Below are 18,344 nucleotides of genomic sequence, written 5' to 3' on the forward strand. Positions count from 1 at the left end.
TTATGAAACCTTTTTGATGAAATAGGATCAGAGAGTCAAAAAACAGGAATTTATACAAATAGTTATAATTTTAGTAGCTTATATGCTCATTTTCAAAGATTCTACACATTTGCTTAACACTACCTCATAAATGGAAGGCAGAAACAAACTTTTCATTTAAGATTATAAAACCAGAGTACCTACCCTTAAGGCTGGATAATTGGTATCCAAGCAGAGTAGCAGTTACTGTAGGTCTTATCACCCCCTGGCATTGCTGCTGGGTCTCTGGGGTCAGAGGAAGTCTTGTGCAGCACTGTGATAACGGCAAGCAGTCTTAACCAAGGATAATTGGAAAGGGCTAGAACACGTGAGGACTTAGATTAAACCCACCAGCATATTCCTTTTGGATATCTGAATTAGTAATAAAAGAAGTCTATAGGGTTACAAGTGTCTGACAAAGTAGCTTATCTCTAGCTATACTGATGGAGTCAGTACTTGTCATTAGCTGGCTGCATTTAAACATGAGATATTGTGTGCAGTTCTGACTAAATTGCAGTCACAGAGGGTCTAAGGTTCCATTTTTGATAAGGTGATCAACAACTCGTCTTAAAGTAGGATACCTTTCCTACATGTTTTTTGACAAGAATTCAGGCATTCATTCTCTCTTCATTCCTTTTCTTCATGGTCCAAAAGTCTATAGTATTTATCTGTATAATATGTAATTCTTTAAAAATGTAGTACACTTTCAATCCTTCAAAATCAAGTAGCATGAAAGTGCCCCACTCTGAGTTATTTTTCTTATTAAAGCTAAAGAAGTATTCTGAAGCTTTTTATTCCTTCTGAACCCCTTGCCAAGCATCTGCATGGCCATTCTGTCTTGCGTGTATTCTCTGCACTCACCATGGCCAGAGGCTGGCCGTGCTAACCGAGGCTGCCAGTTAACATCAGGTACCCTGTGCCGTCTGCAGGAGACGTCATGTCAGGGCTGCAAGGACACAAGACATAATCCCTGCTCCTAGTAAACCTACATTTTATCAGAAAAAGAAAACTTTGAAGTTCTTGGTAAATTAAGTGATACTTAGGCAATGACATAAGACAGCAGCGTGAAGTAAGTCATAGACTGTAAGTAATTCTCCACTGATAATTTATTTGGAAAGTTCTGATCATTCATGTAAAGTAAATATATAACATGCCTTTGGAGGTCATCAAGGCAAGCAGAGGATATATCCCCTTGCACCTCCGAGGAGAACTACTATACTTTGCAATAAAATATCCTGGGTTTTTAATGTGTATCTAATAGTCATTTGTTTTAGTCCAAGAGTATAAGTAGTGCACGCATTTTCAGGGACAGAAGAGACCCTGAAATAGACCCACACACATTAGTGATCTTGACAAATGTAGGATGAAGTCAGTGTAGGAAGGATGATATCAACAGATGATGTCAGGACAGCTGCTCACCCCTGTGCAGCAGCAGAGCTCCAGCATATACCTCACTCTTTATACGTGGGGTACTCAAAACAGTTCACTGTCCTACATGTAAATTACAAACTTTCTGGAAAAAAATACAAGAGAAGACATACATGGCCATGGGTGGGTTGGGCAAAAAGCATTTTGTTGTTGTTTGTTTTGCAGTACTAGGGATTGAACCCTGGGCCTTCACATTGAGCTATATCCACAGCCCTTTTATTTATTATTTTTATTTTTTTTACTTGTTTTTATTTATTTATTCATTTTTGACCAGGATCTTGCTTAGTGCTAAGTTGCCCAGCCTGGGCTTGAGCTTGGAATCCTTCTGCTTCAGCCTCCCAGAGTGCAGGGATTGGGCAAAGAGTTTTTAGATGTGACATAAGATCAAAAGAATGATCCATAAAGGAAAAATCTGATAAAAGGGAAAAATTGTAAGTTTTAGTTTGTTATTGATACATTTAAGAAGATGAAAAGACAAGCTACAAACTGAGAAGATATTTGCAAGTTTTACTTCTAACAAAAGATTTATATCTTCAATATCTAAAGAACCCTTAAAATTCACCAAGAAAACAGCTTAGTTTTAAAAGTGAACAAAAACTGAGTTGACACCACACCAGAGATGATGTACAAACGTCAAATAAGCATAAGAAAAATGTTCAGTATCGTTTTTCTTTAGGGAATTGCAAATTTAGACAACAGTGACATACAGTACTACATACTATGAATGGTCAAAACCCATACCACTGTCTATATCTAAAGCTGCTGAGGATGTGAACCAGTAGGAGGTCTCATTTTGCTAATAGGAGTGTAGCAATACAGCCTCTCTGGAAGGCAGTTTGGCTATTTCTTATAAAGTTAAATGTATTTATTATGTTACCTACTACTAGGTATTTACCTAACAGAAATGAAAACTTATGATCATAAAAATCCTATACACAATATTTATGGCAGCTTTGCTATAACTGCCAAAAAGCAGAAGCAACTAAATGTTCTTAAACCAGCAAATGTTTAAGCACTCCAGTGAGTGTCAATAGCAATGAAGATGCCGATGTGCAGGGAAATAGTGTTCAAAGGAAGCAATAATAAAAGCCTATGGATTTGTACAACATGCATGGAATGCATTTTTCTGTATGGAGTTCCAGATTCCCAAAGTTTGTCTGATTGTGTTTACTTGAGACCTGGAAAATGCAGAGCCATAGTGCAGAGAACAGATCAGTGGTTGCCAAAGGTTTAAGGAGGGAGGGGTGACCAATAGGAGCTGTTGTGTCTGGTCCTGTGGTGTGTTTGACTATGTGTTAGAAGCCCTAGGACCATGCACCAGAGGGAACAGTGGAACACAGACTGATGGATAAATTGTCACCAAAAAAGGTACTACAGAGAACTGTACACAACCTGAAGGCTCCCTGTGGTAAATGTGTTTCTCACACGGGAATCTTTTGTGTCCTTATATGGAACAAACAAGTATAAAAATGTCGGTGGTGAGGATAGGCCTCTTACTATTGGAGACATAGGCACAGATAAGGGCTAGATAAGAGTCAGGGCTCACAGTTTTGTTTAGTACACACAGAGACAGTAGCAATTATAGATGTGTATAACTGTGGCTTACTAAACATGTGCACACATACTAAACTTGTGTCAGCTTGAGTGACTAGAAGCAGGCAACTGTGGCCATGAGCACCCCTGGGACCCCAAACTCCAGGTAGAGGAGGTGCATTGTTCTCTGCCCAGTAAAACCAGGCTTCCAAAGAAGGGGCTGGACAGGGAAAATACAGGCCTGGAGCACCTAATGGAAAGTTAGCAATGATGATGTTCAAGTAGCACAGGAGTCAACCTGAGGGAACTCCAGTAGCTTAAATTGGATCAAATCAGAAACAGATGATCTTATTAGATTGTAAACAAAGAGTAAAATAAACAATATTAAATTTTTACTAATATAAAGAGAGAGAACCCTTCCTTGTTGAAGAATTCCAACTACTGATGTGAAGGAGTGAGAAACAGAGGCACCTTCAGAAACCCCCAGGAATTGTCAGCGGGTTGTGTAGGTTGGTGCTGAACTTAGTGGGCAAAAGACAGACGAGAAACAGAATATTTGCATCAGCTGGCAGTATCTAAATATCTAAGATGTTTACTAATTGCAAAGAGAAAAAACAGCTGTTTCACAGTGCATACCCGCCCCCCCACAACAGGACACCACAGCAGCCAAGCACCAACGTTCACATCCCAGTCACAGGCAGATGGACACCACACCCTCCCATCCTGGAGGCCTTTGGAGAATAGACATGCCCTCTGCGATGTCCTTCCCAATTGTTTCATCCTTAAAAGGCTTCATCCAAGCCCACATTAAAGAGCATTCCACAAATCACTGACCTGTGGCTAGAAGTGTCCTAGTAAAGATGAAGAACTGGCCTGATGACAGGAGCTGGGACATGGGATGGCTACAGCAGCAAAGCATCCTGCTTGGGAATCTGGAACAGAATAGGGCATCATGAAAATTGAGGGCATCCAAATAGTGTAGCCAGCACTAGAAATGCACACTCATTTTCTAGTGCAAACGGTGGTATGTGTCTCTATATGTAGCAGCCTCCAACAAGGGTGGAGAAGGGCCTGTGGAAACTGTATTTCTGCTCTTTCAATTCTGCTGGTAGTCTAAAATGATCTTTAAAAAGGTGGGTTTTTTTGTTTTTTTTTTGTTGGGGGGGTGGTTTGGGTTTTTTTCCAGTACCAGGAATCGAACTCACGATGTTGCGCTTGCCAGGCAGGCACTATGCCGCTGAGCTAAATCCCCAGCCCCTAAAAAGGTTTTAAATGGCCAAACCCAGGGTAGTTTTAAGGGCTAATGAATAGTGTCTTGCAAAACTGTAGTTTTGAGGTTTTGAGACAGCATGTCTGCTCTTAACCTTCACTTGGATGCACCTAGGGCAGGTGAAAGTCAGATTGCTTGCTATCTGGTTTCTAGTTCTTATCTACTCTGTTAAGAAATATTCTGTCACATGTCATAGTGACCAATTACTTCACAAGATCTCTTTATGTAACATCAGCCATACCCCTCTGCTCAGGAGATTTGTTCTTTGGTTTGATTTATTCCTTTGGTTTCTTTTTTATTTTTCACTTTTAATTGCCTCTGTGATATTTTTACTCCAGATTTCCCCAAATTATTGTAATCATGGAAATATGAGTAAAGCAATCTTACCTGTTATTCTAGGAGGAATCAGAGAAGGTAAACTGAGTTGGGGTGAAAAATAAAATAAAATAAAATAATGAGAAAAGTGGTTACAAACACAAGATAGAGGGAATCCTAATGTTTCTAAGTAGTTAGGATATTCCTCTGCTGGTCATCTACTGAGTAACAAATGTACTCATACATAAGCATATACCCATCAGTCTACTTGTCCTTGTAATCTATACATGTGCGTAGCATGACTAATCTGCTCATGTATAATCATATGTGTATATATATCCCTGTGCACATCACTAATATGCATATATTTTACGTACAATATGGCACACATTGCTTGTGTATAATCATATACATGTCAATGCATGTCAATGTAATCTATGCATATATTACACACAGCCAGACTCTACTTGTATATAATCATACACACATCAATTTGCATGTCAGTATAATGTATATGTTACCCACATCATTCTACTTAATGCTGTCATACTAGTGATTTTACTCATTTTAAGCTTGTGTGATTTATTTCACTAGCATTATGGTTCTGAGGTACAACTGTTTACCTAAAAATGACTCAAATTTATACCATATTTTCTTTATCCATTTATCTGCTGATGGGCACATGCGCTGTTTCCAAGATTTAGCTATTATAAATCATGCTTTTTAAAATATGGGTGTGTGGATACTACTGTGGTATGATGCTTTTAACGCTTTGGGGAAGATAACCTAAAAGGAGTGCAGCTGGATCAAATAAAACCTCTGGTTTTAGGTTTTTGAGGTAATTTTACTCATCTTAAAGTGGATTAATCTCTTAAAATACTTGATTTTATTTTTTACATTTTTGGTTGATATATAACCAAGATGTACCTTCTGAAGTCTATAATATCCAGTTGGTAATATAATCCCAATAGCATTGTTGAATATACCATGTTTTTTAGTTTCTATATATTTCATTTCATGGCTTATTTTATGTATATAAGCTGCATACCATTATTATTTCTGCTTCACAAAAGAAGAATCTGAGGCACACAAATTAAGACACCCAAGAACACAGCAGGTAGGGTGTGATAGGCAGGGCTGAAAGCTTGAAGTCTGTGTCCTGAGCTCATGTGCTCATGCCCACGCCTGCTGCCTACTAAATCAGTGTTTGGTGCATGAAAGAGTGAACGAGTGAACCCATCCATCAGAGCATAAGACATTTTCTTCCTTTTCCTGAAAACATGAAAAGTTGTGGGTCCAAGAATATCTTTATATGTAGCCTGAAATCTGCAGTAAATCCATAATAAATTAACTGTTTCCTTGAATAATGTATTTGTACCATCCAATATAATGAGGTTTTGTAAAGTCAGAATAATCAGTAAGCATCCACATCAAGAAACAAAAGGTTTATGCATATTTTCCTCAAATCGCTTATTTTATTGATGGTTTTTTTCCTGTTCTCTTGAGTTTTCTTTTATTACTATACAACAATAAATACAGAAGTACTCATATACATGCATATTTGATGTACTATCTTAAACATCTTTTGATAAGCTTGCATAAATACCCTCATTTAACTTTCCAAGTACTGATTGATAATTACCTCACATAAATAATTGGAATGCATTTTGGAAAATCTGGATACAAAGTAAACCTCTTATTTCTTATATCAAAAGGTTAAGTTTCTTTTTGAGTGCAAGTAAAATTAGGCATATAATTATAAATGAATTTTATGACCAAAGATGAAACACCACAAGGGTCCAGTCAGACAAATGCAGTCGGGAAATAGGTGCTAAGGAAACCTACTTAGAATAAGTCAGTATTTAAATTTAAAAATCAATATTGACTTTTAATAAATTGTAATATATTTGAATCTTCCTACACTCACATGTGGTAAAGACTCAGGTTCAGTTGTCCTCACAGATGAACACTTGTAACCAAGAAAATATTTAAGTAGAAGTAGAACTCTGTCTTTTATAATCGAGCTACAGTTGCAGAGTTACAATTCATACACCCACTCTTCGTTAGCTTCTGCAGGACCACAGCCAGAGTTTCTGTTCAGCACACATGTCTTCCATCCAAGCATTTTTATCTGTAAAATCCTCAACAGCCTCCAAGTGGATGCATGATTCAGATCTAGACTTGTTCCCATCGTGTGTCTCTGTTGTGTCTTCTAGTATTCCCTGGCCTCCATGATGTGCTTCTTTCCTTGGTGGCATTTTCTATCCACAATCATCACAAGAAATGCCCCTGTGTGGGTAGGGAAACCCCAAATCAAATGTAGAACTTTGGGCTCTGATCAGTTATACCAGAGTGCCGGAAACCTGCAGTAGGAGCCTGAGGAAATCTGTAGGCTTCATGGGTTTCTTCATCTGTAAATAAAAGTGCCTAAGTGAGACATTACACTACCAAGAATAGGGATGCCAAAACAACAGATGATCACAAAGATCTGCACAGAGACCAGGTTCTGATGGTCTAAGTTGGGCCTGCCCTAATGCCCATTGCTAAAGGTCCTATCAAAGTAGAGGCAGTAGGTGCATGATCTGCTCTCCTCCTTGTGTTGAAATACCTTCAGCAGCACAGTTAAACAAAAGCAACCTTTGACCAGGATCTTTTGTCTCTGACCCATCCCACAAAACCTGTGTTCAGTTTAAAACAGTGAATTATTGCACAAGAAACCTCGCAGGGGAGGGAGTACTTACAAGCCAGCTTTTCCAGAAAGGATTTAAGGGACCAGTTGAGATAGGTTGCTTGTACCTACTGAAGAGCTGTCACATTTTTTTTATCTGAAGAAACTAAAAAGTAGATGTAAGAATATTTATTCCCAAGAAAAAGAAATAAAGGGGAATTTTTATTATAGTCTTTATCTCCTAGTTCATTTAAATGTTTATCTGTAGCTGTCAACTTCTTGGTTGCTAGGAAGCAGGAGAACATATCTCTGTGGCTTAGGAATCATGTAGATCAGAGAGGACATACCAGAACCCCATCAACCTCAGGAGATCAGTAGAGCTTGTGACATCCACAGAGGCAGCTTTGGAAGGCACAGGTATATGGAGGGGCAGGTTCACCCGAGGTGCCCCCTGGAAGATGAGGTCAGGACAACATATGTGGTGGGTCTGGGGACCTGGGGCCTTTGATAAGCTCCCCATTCCTCATTCCTTGGAAACATGCAAGCCAAGCATGCCACTCTACTTGTTTAACAAACTTTTTCCTCCATTTACCCTAGGGAAGATCCTTATCCTTCAAGACCTTCTTCATCTGGGTTCTAATCAGCATTTATCAAGGTAAGACAGGACCTGATTTTACTGGACCAAAGAAGTATTTTTTGGTCTTCTAGCAGTATTGTTTTTACTGCAAAGTTAAATTCCAATCACTTAAAATTTCATCAGCAGTTAAATGTTGCCTTTGTTAATCTTGTAAATTGATACTCCAGCAATGTGGATTGATACTTTTTAAATTATGTATGTCAGCTAAAAAACTGACCTATTTCTAATTAAATATTGACCCAGAGAATTTTAACAACCACTTTTTATATTGTGTCCTGCAAAATTGTTTTCATACCTGGAGTGATGCTACTAAGGCTCTGAGAAGTCTGAATTATGTAACTGAAGTCCTTGGCCACTCTGTTGGTGTTCTAGGTTAAGTGAAAGGTTCTCGTAAGTGTAGTTAGCTGCAGATGAGGTAGGTTACATGAGATAGTGAAAGGAATCATTCACACCAATTGAAGTGCAGGTGTGGCTTCTACTTGACATTTCTAAATGAGCGAGAGAGTGCCATACCTTATTTCACCCATAATCCCGAGTTTAGCTGGATTGTCTGACTGCATATGGGGTATGTGTGTGTACCTGGGCCTGTGTTTTAGCTGTTGTGAAGGAGTTAGCTATTTCCATGATCATTTTCATGGTATGACTGCAAAGTGATCCAGCTTCAAGCCAGGCAGAAGAAGCTGTCCTTTAAAGGCCACTCTGCCACTGTCTTCCAGGAGGCATTCTCATGTATGGAGCCCTGGTGCTCTTTGAGTCAGAGTTCGTCCACGTCGTGGCCATCTCCTTCACTGCACTGGTCCTGACTGAGCTGCTCATGGTGGCACTGACCATCAGGACATGGCACTGGCTGATGGTCATGGCGGAGTTCCTCAGTCTAGGCTGCTATGTGACCTCACTCGCTTTTCTAAATGAATATTTTGGTAAGTGTCTTAAAATTATTTTTTGAATCATTGTTAGTGGCTTTTAAACAATTTGTTATTGTTACTGTGTAAAACATCATGAATTGCAGAATACAAGAAAATGCATACCATAAAGTTTCACAACACAAAAATTTACTTTTGTGGAAAGGTAAAATTCCTGGCAGTAATTCATCAAGTTAAGATTTTCACCATCTTGGCTTTTTAAGACATTAAAGTTGTGTTTATGTCCAATTGCTCTTGCCCTAAGAGTTGTGCTGTTTGTCATTATTTTCATGACCCAACCCAGTAGCTACTCTAAGGCAGACACTTTCCACAAACCACACACTCTACTCCCTCCCTTAAGTGCACAGGTCCCAGAATGCAACTCAACTAGGCAGTTATTAGTGATACCAGTGTCAGGATAGCCTCAGCTCTGTCTTCCAGTTACCTCCAGTGCTGGCTGTGTTCCTCAAGCCCAGCTCAGCCTACTGTGACTTGCTAGGGGCCTTGGAACAGTGGATTGGCCTCCCTGAGCCCTGTTTCTGAGTCTGAGGTCCTACCTAAGGAGTGCTAGACAGGTATTAGATACTCTACAAATCTATGATTCTTGTCACCAGCATGCCCTTTGTTACTGTTCTCTATAAATTGAGAGAGAATGTCAGAGGAGCCCAGAATGCCACACTTCTCTCTGATCAATCATTCTGCCTTTCTCCAGTGATACAGGTTCCCTAGAAATGGGCTGGAGGCCTACCACAATCTTTAGAACCATTCCTCCTGAATGAAATGAGCCATCAAAATCAACCTGGTGTTGGTTTGCTTGGGCCAGATCCCTATGTGTGCATCTACAGTTCTCTGTGCCCTCCATCCCCATGACTTCTACCACCCCCTTGCTGGTCCATTCCTACTGACCCACTTTGTCATGTAAATTCATCTCTTCTTCCCCAAATCTCAGGTTTTTTCCAGCCAGAAGTTGAAAAGATGAAAGCAATTTCATCTGTCAGTGAGATCCCTGGATCACCCCTATATTTGTTAATGTGGCTAAGAAGAGTAAATATGATTCTTTTGTAAGATTTTCTTAAATGAGGGCAATGACATTCACTCAGATGAGGATCATTTAGCATAAGGCCTCCCTTGGTCCTCAGAGCATGACCAAGTCTCTTATCTCCTAGGGCCAAAGCAGAAGGGTGGGATGATGGTCACTGTATGCGTGGTGCGTAGTAGAACATAATCTGAAAGATACCCTGAGAGCGTCAAGATGGTGGCCTTCCTGTATGAGCACTAAGCTGGTGCTCTTTTTAGTATGAGAACAGCTCCAAGTTTTTAAAAAGGGGGAAAAAATTGTACCCTGATGTGTTCTCTACACCCATATGAATAGCAGGAAACATCATCTTAGGTAATTGTTATGGTGAGTCAGCCACACATTTATCCCTGTGTACTGTGACTTCTGAGTGGCTAGTGTACTAAAGTTTGCAAATAGATGTGAGCACAAAGCCACTCCACACACGATGAGTTAACCCAGCAATGGGTGAGTGCACTCAGGTTGCATCCCACTCTTACCGTACCACTCAGTGTGTATATAGTGCAGAGTATATACATAGGAAAAATTAAAAGTCCATGTTTTATATTAAACATTGACCAAGGGCTGGGGATATAGCTCAGCGGCACAAGCACCTGCCTGGCAAGTTCAAGGTCCTGAGTTTGATTTCCAGTACCAAAAGAAAAAAAAAAAATTTTCACCAAAAAATATGGATCTATGGCATGTAAGAAAAAAAGGAGGGGGCCTGTTTCAAATTAGAGCATCTTAGTTATTTTTGCTTGAAGAATAAGCACTGACTATATTTTCCTATATAATCGTGATTAATGCACTTAGATGTGGAGAAATGTTTTATTTTTATGGCACTTCATTTTAATAGCATTTCCCTCATTTGACAATATAAACAGAATACAAAGCAAAATACTGAAATTAGAAAAACAAACTGTAGTAGCTAATGCTATATGAGCAAATATAAAACTGACTTTATAAACAGGAGGTATAAAAGTGGCAGACAAACCCAGCCATGTGAATTGGGCAGAACTGTTCCCTCTGTGAGCCTCAGTATTACTCATCCAGGCTGAAGATGGTACCAGCCCCTTCTAAGGCCAGGTCTAGAGATGAGCAGCAGAGTGTTTAAGTATGTACGAGTAGGTCACAGAGCCTTAGTGTCCAAGCATGGCGAACACTCAGGTGTGAGCTGTGTTCTGAGAGGCACCCTTTTCAGATGTTCAGATCCAGACCCAGTAGGGCATGCCTGAATGTTTCTTTTAAGAAAAATAATTAATTAATTAAATCATGTTTAAAAGACTATATTGTTCAGAACATAATGCATGCTTGTGTTTGGTGGTCTGAGCAACTGATTGGAAGGTAGCAAAATGCACCAGAATTACAATGGTGAACTCCTACCATCTTGTCTAATGATACTCAGTATTATCTCTTAATGTTTTATCGAAGAATTATTTTCTTATTCTCTTTAATGGTTTGAGCAATCTTTCATTCTTACATCTGGTAATCTGAGTAATGTAGTTGAGGGTAGCGATATGGAATGTAACAACCACTGTTGATTCGTATTATTTTTCTTTAGACCCAGTATCACTTTGAATGTTCTTGCTCTGATTTGTTTATGTTTGTGATACTGGTATGCTGCTACTGTTCTGTTTTTTTTCTCATTTACTACTCTCTTTAAAATAAAAAAAAAAAAAGACTATATTGTAACAGGTAATAAAGTGAAGGGGTTAAAACCACAATCACAAATACATTTCATGCTGGTATTCTTATTGCTTTTTAATGTTTTTCTTTCATTGGTAGCTAACCACTACAAATGTCCTGATATGTCCTTTTATCTGTCCTTCATTTTCTTGTTCCTGTTTTGTCTTGGAACAGGTATAGGCAGAGTATCTTTTGGAGCTTTCTTAGGTAGGTGAAGTTATCATTTCTTTCATGAGTATAGAAAATTTAAAAGCCAGAAAAAAAGAGTAAAGAAAATCAGCAAAACAAAATTGATAAAGATGCTTCAGTAATTAAAAAAAAAAAAAACTATCCTGTGTCACTTCTGTGATGTCATGTAAGCCCTGCATGTAAGTTTCCCTGCCTGGATCCAGGAGTGCCTCATAATGGAAGAGGGATGAGACCCAGGCTATTTTCCCTCCCTAAAATAGTCTTAGTGACAGAGCTCCTGATAAAACACTTCCAAGGGCCGGGGATGTAACTCAGCGGCATGGCATCTGCCCGGTAAGCACAAAGTCCTGAGTTTGATTCCCGATTCTGAGAAAAAAAAAGAGGAAAATACTTCCAGAGTTTCTCAATGCAGGTTAACCTAGCCTGTGACTTTTCCTTTATGATCTCCAATCTCCTGTGCAGGGAACAGTTGCTTTCTCCACATCCCTTATTTTTATAAAAGTCTATAAGTCCTAGTAGGTAGGTTTTTTTTATCCCAGTTTCTTACAACAGTCTACAGTGATTTCTGCAATATGTATAATTGAACTATACAAACATCAGGTTTTCCAAATGCCTCTTTTCATGAGGACTCTAAATAGCCGTTGTTTCTAGCACAGCTTTGATAGGGTGCTAAGCAATCTTTCCATAGTAACTAGGAGAATGTTCCAACAGCCACACTGAAAAGCACTGAAGAACAGACACATATGATCCTTGTGTCCAGGCAGGGTGCTGCCATTTGCCTTCCAAGCCCTATAAAGACAACTGCACCTTAATACTGGCCTGGACAGCCTGGGCAGAGCAAAGTGTGGTTAGCTGATGTCCTCCCATGAGCAGCACAGCAGTGTTTTGCAAATCCTATTTTAAAAGTGCTGTCTATCTGTTAATAAGTATGTGGAGATACTAACCATGCTCTAATTCTGTACTCTGGTTCCATTTGAGAAGAGCCAGCTGCACCAGGATGCAGGTAAAGCAGTATGGCAGTGAAGACACCAGGAGGCTGAATCAGGCTGCCTGTGCAAATGCATGGCAGAGCTGCAGGGGACAGCCTGAGGGAGTCTTGGGGATCCAGTCAGGTCTGCACTGTGGTTTGGGGGCCTGGGAGCTGCTTGGTTGGCTTTCACACTCTGTACCTCTTTCTGACAGATATTGCCTTCATCACAACCGTGACCTTCTTGTGGAAAGTGTCAGCGATCACTGTGGTCAGCTGCCTCCCACTCTACGTCCTCAAGTATTTGAAGCGCAAGCTTTCTCCTCCCAGCTACTCCAAGCTGACCTCCTGAGGGCCAGCATCTGCTGCAGGACTGGACCAGTCCCTCTGGCATCTCCAGGGAACACAGCATCTGTACCTTGTTCCTGAGGCAGGACTCGAGCCTGGGTGGAGACCCTCCTGCACTAGACACCATGGAAGACAGGGTGCTCTATCAGGGGTAGGGAGCTGCCCACATCCAGGCTTTTCTCTCCAGTGTCCAGGCTGAGGCAGTGTGAGCTACCACCAAAACAGGGTTGAATTCCTTCACTTCTGCTGTGAGGGTTTTACTTTCTGAGAATTGAAAGTTTAATTTCTGCAGTTCCAGCATCTAAATTCTTTCTTTGACAATGTCATATCAAAAGCATTCATACTTGAACAATAAAGTCTAGACACTGGAGCTGCCTCATCTGCACACACCACTGCCCATCTTCTGCACACACCACTGCTGCTCTCTTCTTTAGATGCCCATCTTGCTTTCCTGCGGACACTCACCTAGAGTGTGCTCCTTACATACGCAGGCCCAGGTGACCAAATGGTAACATTTCTGGACATAATTCCATTGCACCTACAAATATAAATCATTCCTCAAAGGCATTGCTGTTAGGGAATGTGTTTTTTTAAATTCCCATCCTTTTATATTTGTATAAATCACACCCCCAAATAATTTCTGTATGTAGAAATCAGTTGCCTGTGAAACACATCACTAAAGATGTATCGCTTGCTATGTTCACGGGTGTACTTAGTGTGTGTGGTTATAAATATGCGCAGCACACCTAGGTGATATTAGGATAGAAAAGCCCCATCTTTGAGGCTGCACTGAGGTGGTCTGTGAGCAGGTGGCTTGGGTTGGTCAGGCTGGGAGTCTTTAAAGCCAGGGCTGTTGTCTTTCCTGTTTACCATGCTGTGGGGTTTGGTCGACTGGGTGTAGCGTGTGTCGTTCTCCAGAGTTCTCAGTGAGCCCGTCAGTGAGGAGCTGGTCAAACCCCAGCCTCTGGGCTGGAGGAGAACCTTTCACATGATCTGAAGCAGCCTCTCACAGGCCTTTTTGCACTAGGCTTTGTGTGACCTTGTTCTTTGGCTTGATTTCCCCTTGAATGTAGTCCCTGTTGCCCCAGAATCCTTGGGGAAGTCCATGCTCCGTGAGTAAAGACCCCAAGGAACTTCCCTGACAAGCCATGGGTCTGTCACCACTGTCCACCGAGGCTCCCATCAGCTGCTTCCTTTCAAAGGAGAAATGCATCAGCCACGATAAAGCTTCACTTCTTCCCACACAATTTTCAGTGCCTTTTGACTTGAATGCCTTTAGCAGGTTATCTTTCCACGGCTTGAGCATTCCCAATTCCCAGACAGACATATAACCAGAGCGCTGTTTCTTGTATTCGCCACAAGGTGTCAGTATTTTTTTGTCATTTTGCCCAGGAACCTTTGGTCATATGGGTTCACCTGCCAGCTTTCCTCTAAGAGAAACTAGAGGATTTGGATCCATCAGTGTCTTCTTCCCTTCTTTTGGCAAAGTTTGAATAGGAGGCATTGGATTCACAGAATTGCCAACAGTTCATAAGATGAGACTGTATCGTATCGCTCAGGGCTGTGGGGTACAGAATACCAAGGATACATCAGACACTCACTCTTGTGCTTTTTTAAAATAAAGCAGCCACATTGCAAGCTGACCCAGTACTCGAAGTGCTGAGGCAGGAGGATCATCACAAGTTCAGTGCCAGCCTGGCTACATAGCGAGTTCGGGATCAGCCTAAACTACATAAAGAGTGCCTGTCTCCAAAAAAAGTAATTTTGACATGATCATAATAAGTTGCACACAGTCTCAGAAAAACTACCACAAACCACAACCTGAAAATGTAGAAGCTTTCGTGAGCCTTAGATTAATTGGATACAAATTAGGAGGAACAGTCAAACATTAGGCTCTAGGAGTTAAGACTGGGAGTCCAAGTTAGAGACTGTAAGAAGCCAATGTGGTGCTCATCTGTGAACCAAAAATAATCACCACAGGATGTCGCTGTTCAGGTCAGATAAGGCAGTAGATGGGAAGGAGGCTCCAAATAGATGCCTGGCACACAGTGACTCCAAAGGCATCTGTAATGTTGGTTTTTGCTAGATTGAAGAAAATAATCACATAATAAAGTATCATTGAATCTGGAGCAGCCCAGGCTTATGAACAGCCTCAAAAGAAGGAAATGGTGCCCTGGAATTGGACAAGGAGAGCTGCCACACAGGGCAATCAAGCATTCTCCCTGGCTTGTGGAGTAACTTGAGTGTGTTAATACATCCAAGCTGTAGAGCTGTGTCAGGTCAGAAACTCTGACAGCTGGTCTGCTTACACACTCTACCCAACCACCCCAGGGCTTCAGAAGGACTGCTTGTCAGTGTTGGTGTCTGAGAAGAACATTTGGAATCCAGGAATCAACTTTGACCTTTCCTGTTCATTGGAAGCTTCTCTGTGAGAAAGGAGACCACTCTTTTATTCGGTCACAGATGTCTACTGGGTGTTTACAGTGCGTGTAGGAACATCATAGACACAGTCCTACCTGTGGAAACAAGCTATGTGACATGGAGATGAGTGCATAGGGAACTGGCAGAACCAACAACCCAGGGGAGACTCCTCAGAGAGGTAGGGTAGAAGCTGATACCAAAGCAGTAAGGAACCACCATGCAGAGATGATGCAGGTGGGGATGTGGTGGGGGCAGAGTGCCACCTGGTCAGGCAGAATCAGCAGGTAGGTGATGGCAGGGAGGGAGGCAGAGATGGGGGGTTGATTAGTAAGTGGATAAATGTGTGTAAACAGGTGGATAGGTGCGTGGCTGCATAATCAGATGAGTGGATGACTTTCTGTTCTCCATCACCTTGTACTGTTCTAAGGTAGTGGCCATCAGGCCTTTTTTTGCAATATTTCTGCATCAGAGAGGGCTACACTGTTCCTATATCCTGTGATGCCAGAACAGATTGCAGAAGTGGCTGTTTGTTTCTTCCTCTACTTGTTAGAACCCAACAAAGGAACTTTAAGGGAAAGGTCCCTTCTAGGACAGTAATGGGCAGGCCCAGGCCCCTTCTGGCTCGTTGCTGCACCTCTGAGGCTCAGGGAACTGTGCAGGTGCAGCATCAGAGCATCGTGTCCACATTGTCATCTGTGAGAAGACCACTTCTCTAAGTGTACAAAATGCTTCAACCAGAAGGCTGATTGTCATCCTGGATAAAAATCAGAACTAACCACACTGTTGTCATAGTGGGCTGATAGCAGAAGGATGGGACAGATACTGTGTGCAAACGGAGAAGCATCGCAGAGCCAGGTGGCCATGACATCATTCAAAATAGACTTCACACCATGTTACTGAAAAGGTGGGAAGAGCGTTAGTGAAGTAAGGGGTGAATATGTCAGTAGGAACTACTCTGGACCTAGTCAGCCAGTCACCACAGCATGCCTGGCATCTTTAACACCCTGCAGTAACCAGTAGAACCAACCACATAGAAACCCAGGGGACAACTGCCCCTCAAGGCGCTGCAGGTGTGGCTGCTGTGTCACATCTGCGTCACTAGGTGGCAGAGAGAATCGAGGCTATGTCTACACTCAGTGTTCTGACCCCTGAATGCCTGAATGATTAGTAGCCTGACACGGACAGAGCCATTGCAGGGTGCCATGTGCTTGCCAGCCACCTGGGGAGCCTGGTGAGTGAGGCCACCTTCTACTGATGATCCTCAGTCACCTGAGGGTCTTGCAGTCCCACAGCAGGAGACGGGGGATAGTTCACTGCCTACGGGGACGGGGTTTGTTAAGTTGCCTCCTTGAAAACCATAGAAAGTAGTGCCTCCCCTCTTTTTGAGACAGGGTCTCACTATTTAGCTCAGACTGGCCTTAAACTCATGGTAATCCCACCTCAGCCTCCTGAGTGCTGGGATTACAGGCCTATACCGCCATGCCCGGCTAGATGCATGGTCAACACCTAACAGTTGTACCAGCTTCCAAGGTGCAAGGATGCAAAGAAGCAGCTTTTTAAAATCCCAGGGCCTTATTCCCGACGCAGTAGCACACAGTAGTCCCAGAACTGGGTAGCTGAGGCAGAAGGATCATAAGCTCAAACCCAGCCTAGACAATTTAGACCTTGTCTCAAATTTTAAAATACCACTGGGGCTCGCTTCATGCCTCGTATGCACCCGGAGGGAGGCCTCCGGCACACGGGGAGCCACGGGCGGGGAGCGCTGATCTTCCGACTGGCTCGCTTCCTGCCTCGTAGGCCCCCGGAGGGAGGGCCTCCAGCACATGGGGAGCCATGGGCGGGGAGTGCCATTCTTCCAGCTGGCTTGCTTCCTGCCTCGTAGGCGCCCGGAGGGAGGCCTCCGGCACACGGGAAGCCACGGGCAGGGAGCACCAGTCTTCTGGCTGGTTCGCTTCCTGCCTCATAGGTGCCCGGAAGGAGGGCCCCCAGTGCAGGGGAAGGCACGCGGCAGTGAGCACTGTTGCATGCCGGCCCTCAGGCCAGCCACCACCGCTTAATTGAGAACTACCATGACACAAAGAAACAATGACACACTGGCCCACCATGCACTGGCTGCAGATACCCACCCATGGACGTGTGTGAACCATTCAAACATGGAGAAACCCCTGGGAATACGTGCCATACAACGGGCCACTCTTGCTCCTGCCATTGAGAACCAGAAAGATCCAGAGTCACTGGAGAAGCAGCTGCTGAACAAGGACTCGGAGAACATGAGAATGCAGACTTAAGCCTGAGGAGTCAGAGGTCCTGTGGACTGGGGTTATGAGAGCCGCTCGGAAGCTGTAAACCAGGAGGACCTTGCACAATACCTGCGGAGACTCCCTGGAAGCCATTCTTCCCCTGACAGTACAGGCTGTGGTGGAGCTCCAGAGAAGTCTGCAGCAGGATTCCTGCTGCCTGTGCTGACATTTGGGGAGAGGACACTAATTGGTTGTGGGGTCCCAATGCGATGGGAGGCTGGAGAGAAAATGCTACAAAAATGGCTTTCACCCCAGATGGCTCACTTGATTTTTGACAACCCTTAGGCTGTAACTACTTGTTAGATCCTTCTTGCATATCTCTGTCTTCCTGAGAAATCACTTCGAAGATACCACCATGTATTACAGCAGCCATTGATATTTTCCTACTAATCTATCCATAACTCTCCAATGTTTGTATTGTTCCTATCCTATTTCATAAATGGATGCATGTCTATCATTATGTGTTCCCTATAACAACCATTAAGAAAAGTTAATGATTATTCAATAGGTCACTCATGTATAGCTCTATTTATTTTCTTTAGAAGCCACTTTGAAGATACCAAAGTATAGTACAAGAACTATGGATAATCTCCTACCTCTTTTGTCTG

The 18,344-nt window shown here is 42.3% G+C and overlaps 1 protein-coding gene and 1 long non-coding RNA gene across 5 annotated transcripts in view; one reads left to right on the top strand and one right to left on the bottom strand.

The window, feature by feature from the left end:
• The window catches only part of Atp9b (ATPase, class II, type 9B), a 305,437-nt gene extending 291,719 nt beyond the window's left edge, over positions 1-13,718 (top strand). For 2 of the 3 annotated variants that reach the window (XM_005373105.2, XM_005373107.2), the window contains exons 27-30: positions 7,830-7,887; positions 8,586-8,789; positions 11,686-11,718; positions 12,883-13,718. In XM_005373105.2, the coding sequence (XP_005373162.1) occupies positions 7,830-7,887; positions 8,586-8,789; positions 11,686-11,718; positions 12,883-13,019 (432 nt within the window). In that variant the 3' untranslated portion in view covers positions 13,020-13,718. The remainder of the gene's footprint in view (positions 1-7,829; positions 7,888-8,585; positions 8,790-11,685; positions 11,719-12,882) is intronic. The other variant, XM_005373106.2, reaches the window with a different exon arrangement.
• Positions 1-18,344, bottom strand: part of LOC106147972 — a 56,074-nt gene that overhangs the window by 24,720 nt on the left and 13,010 nt on the right. For both annotated transcript variants that reach the window (XR_001233037.1, XR_001233038.1), the window contains exons 2-3: positions 3,814-3,911; positions 184-292 (exon numbers count right to left, since the gene is read on the bottom strand). This is a non-coding gene — a long non-coding RNA (uncharacterized LOC106147972). The remainder of the gene's footprint in view (positions 1-183; positions 293-3,813; positions 3,912-18,344) is intronic.

This window comes from Chinchilla lanigera, unplaced genomic scaffold (assembly GCF_000276665.1).
Source record: "Chinchilla lanigera isolate Chin_1 unplaced genomic scaffold, ChiLan1.0 scaffold00001, whole genome shotgun sequence".
Lineage (NCBI taxonomy): Eukaryota > Metazoa > Chordata > Mammalia > Rodentia > Chinchillidae > Chinchilla > Chinchilla lanigera.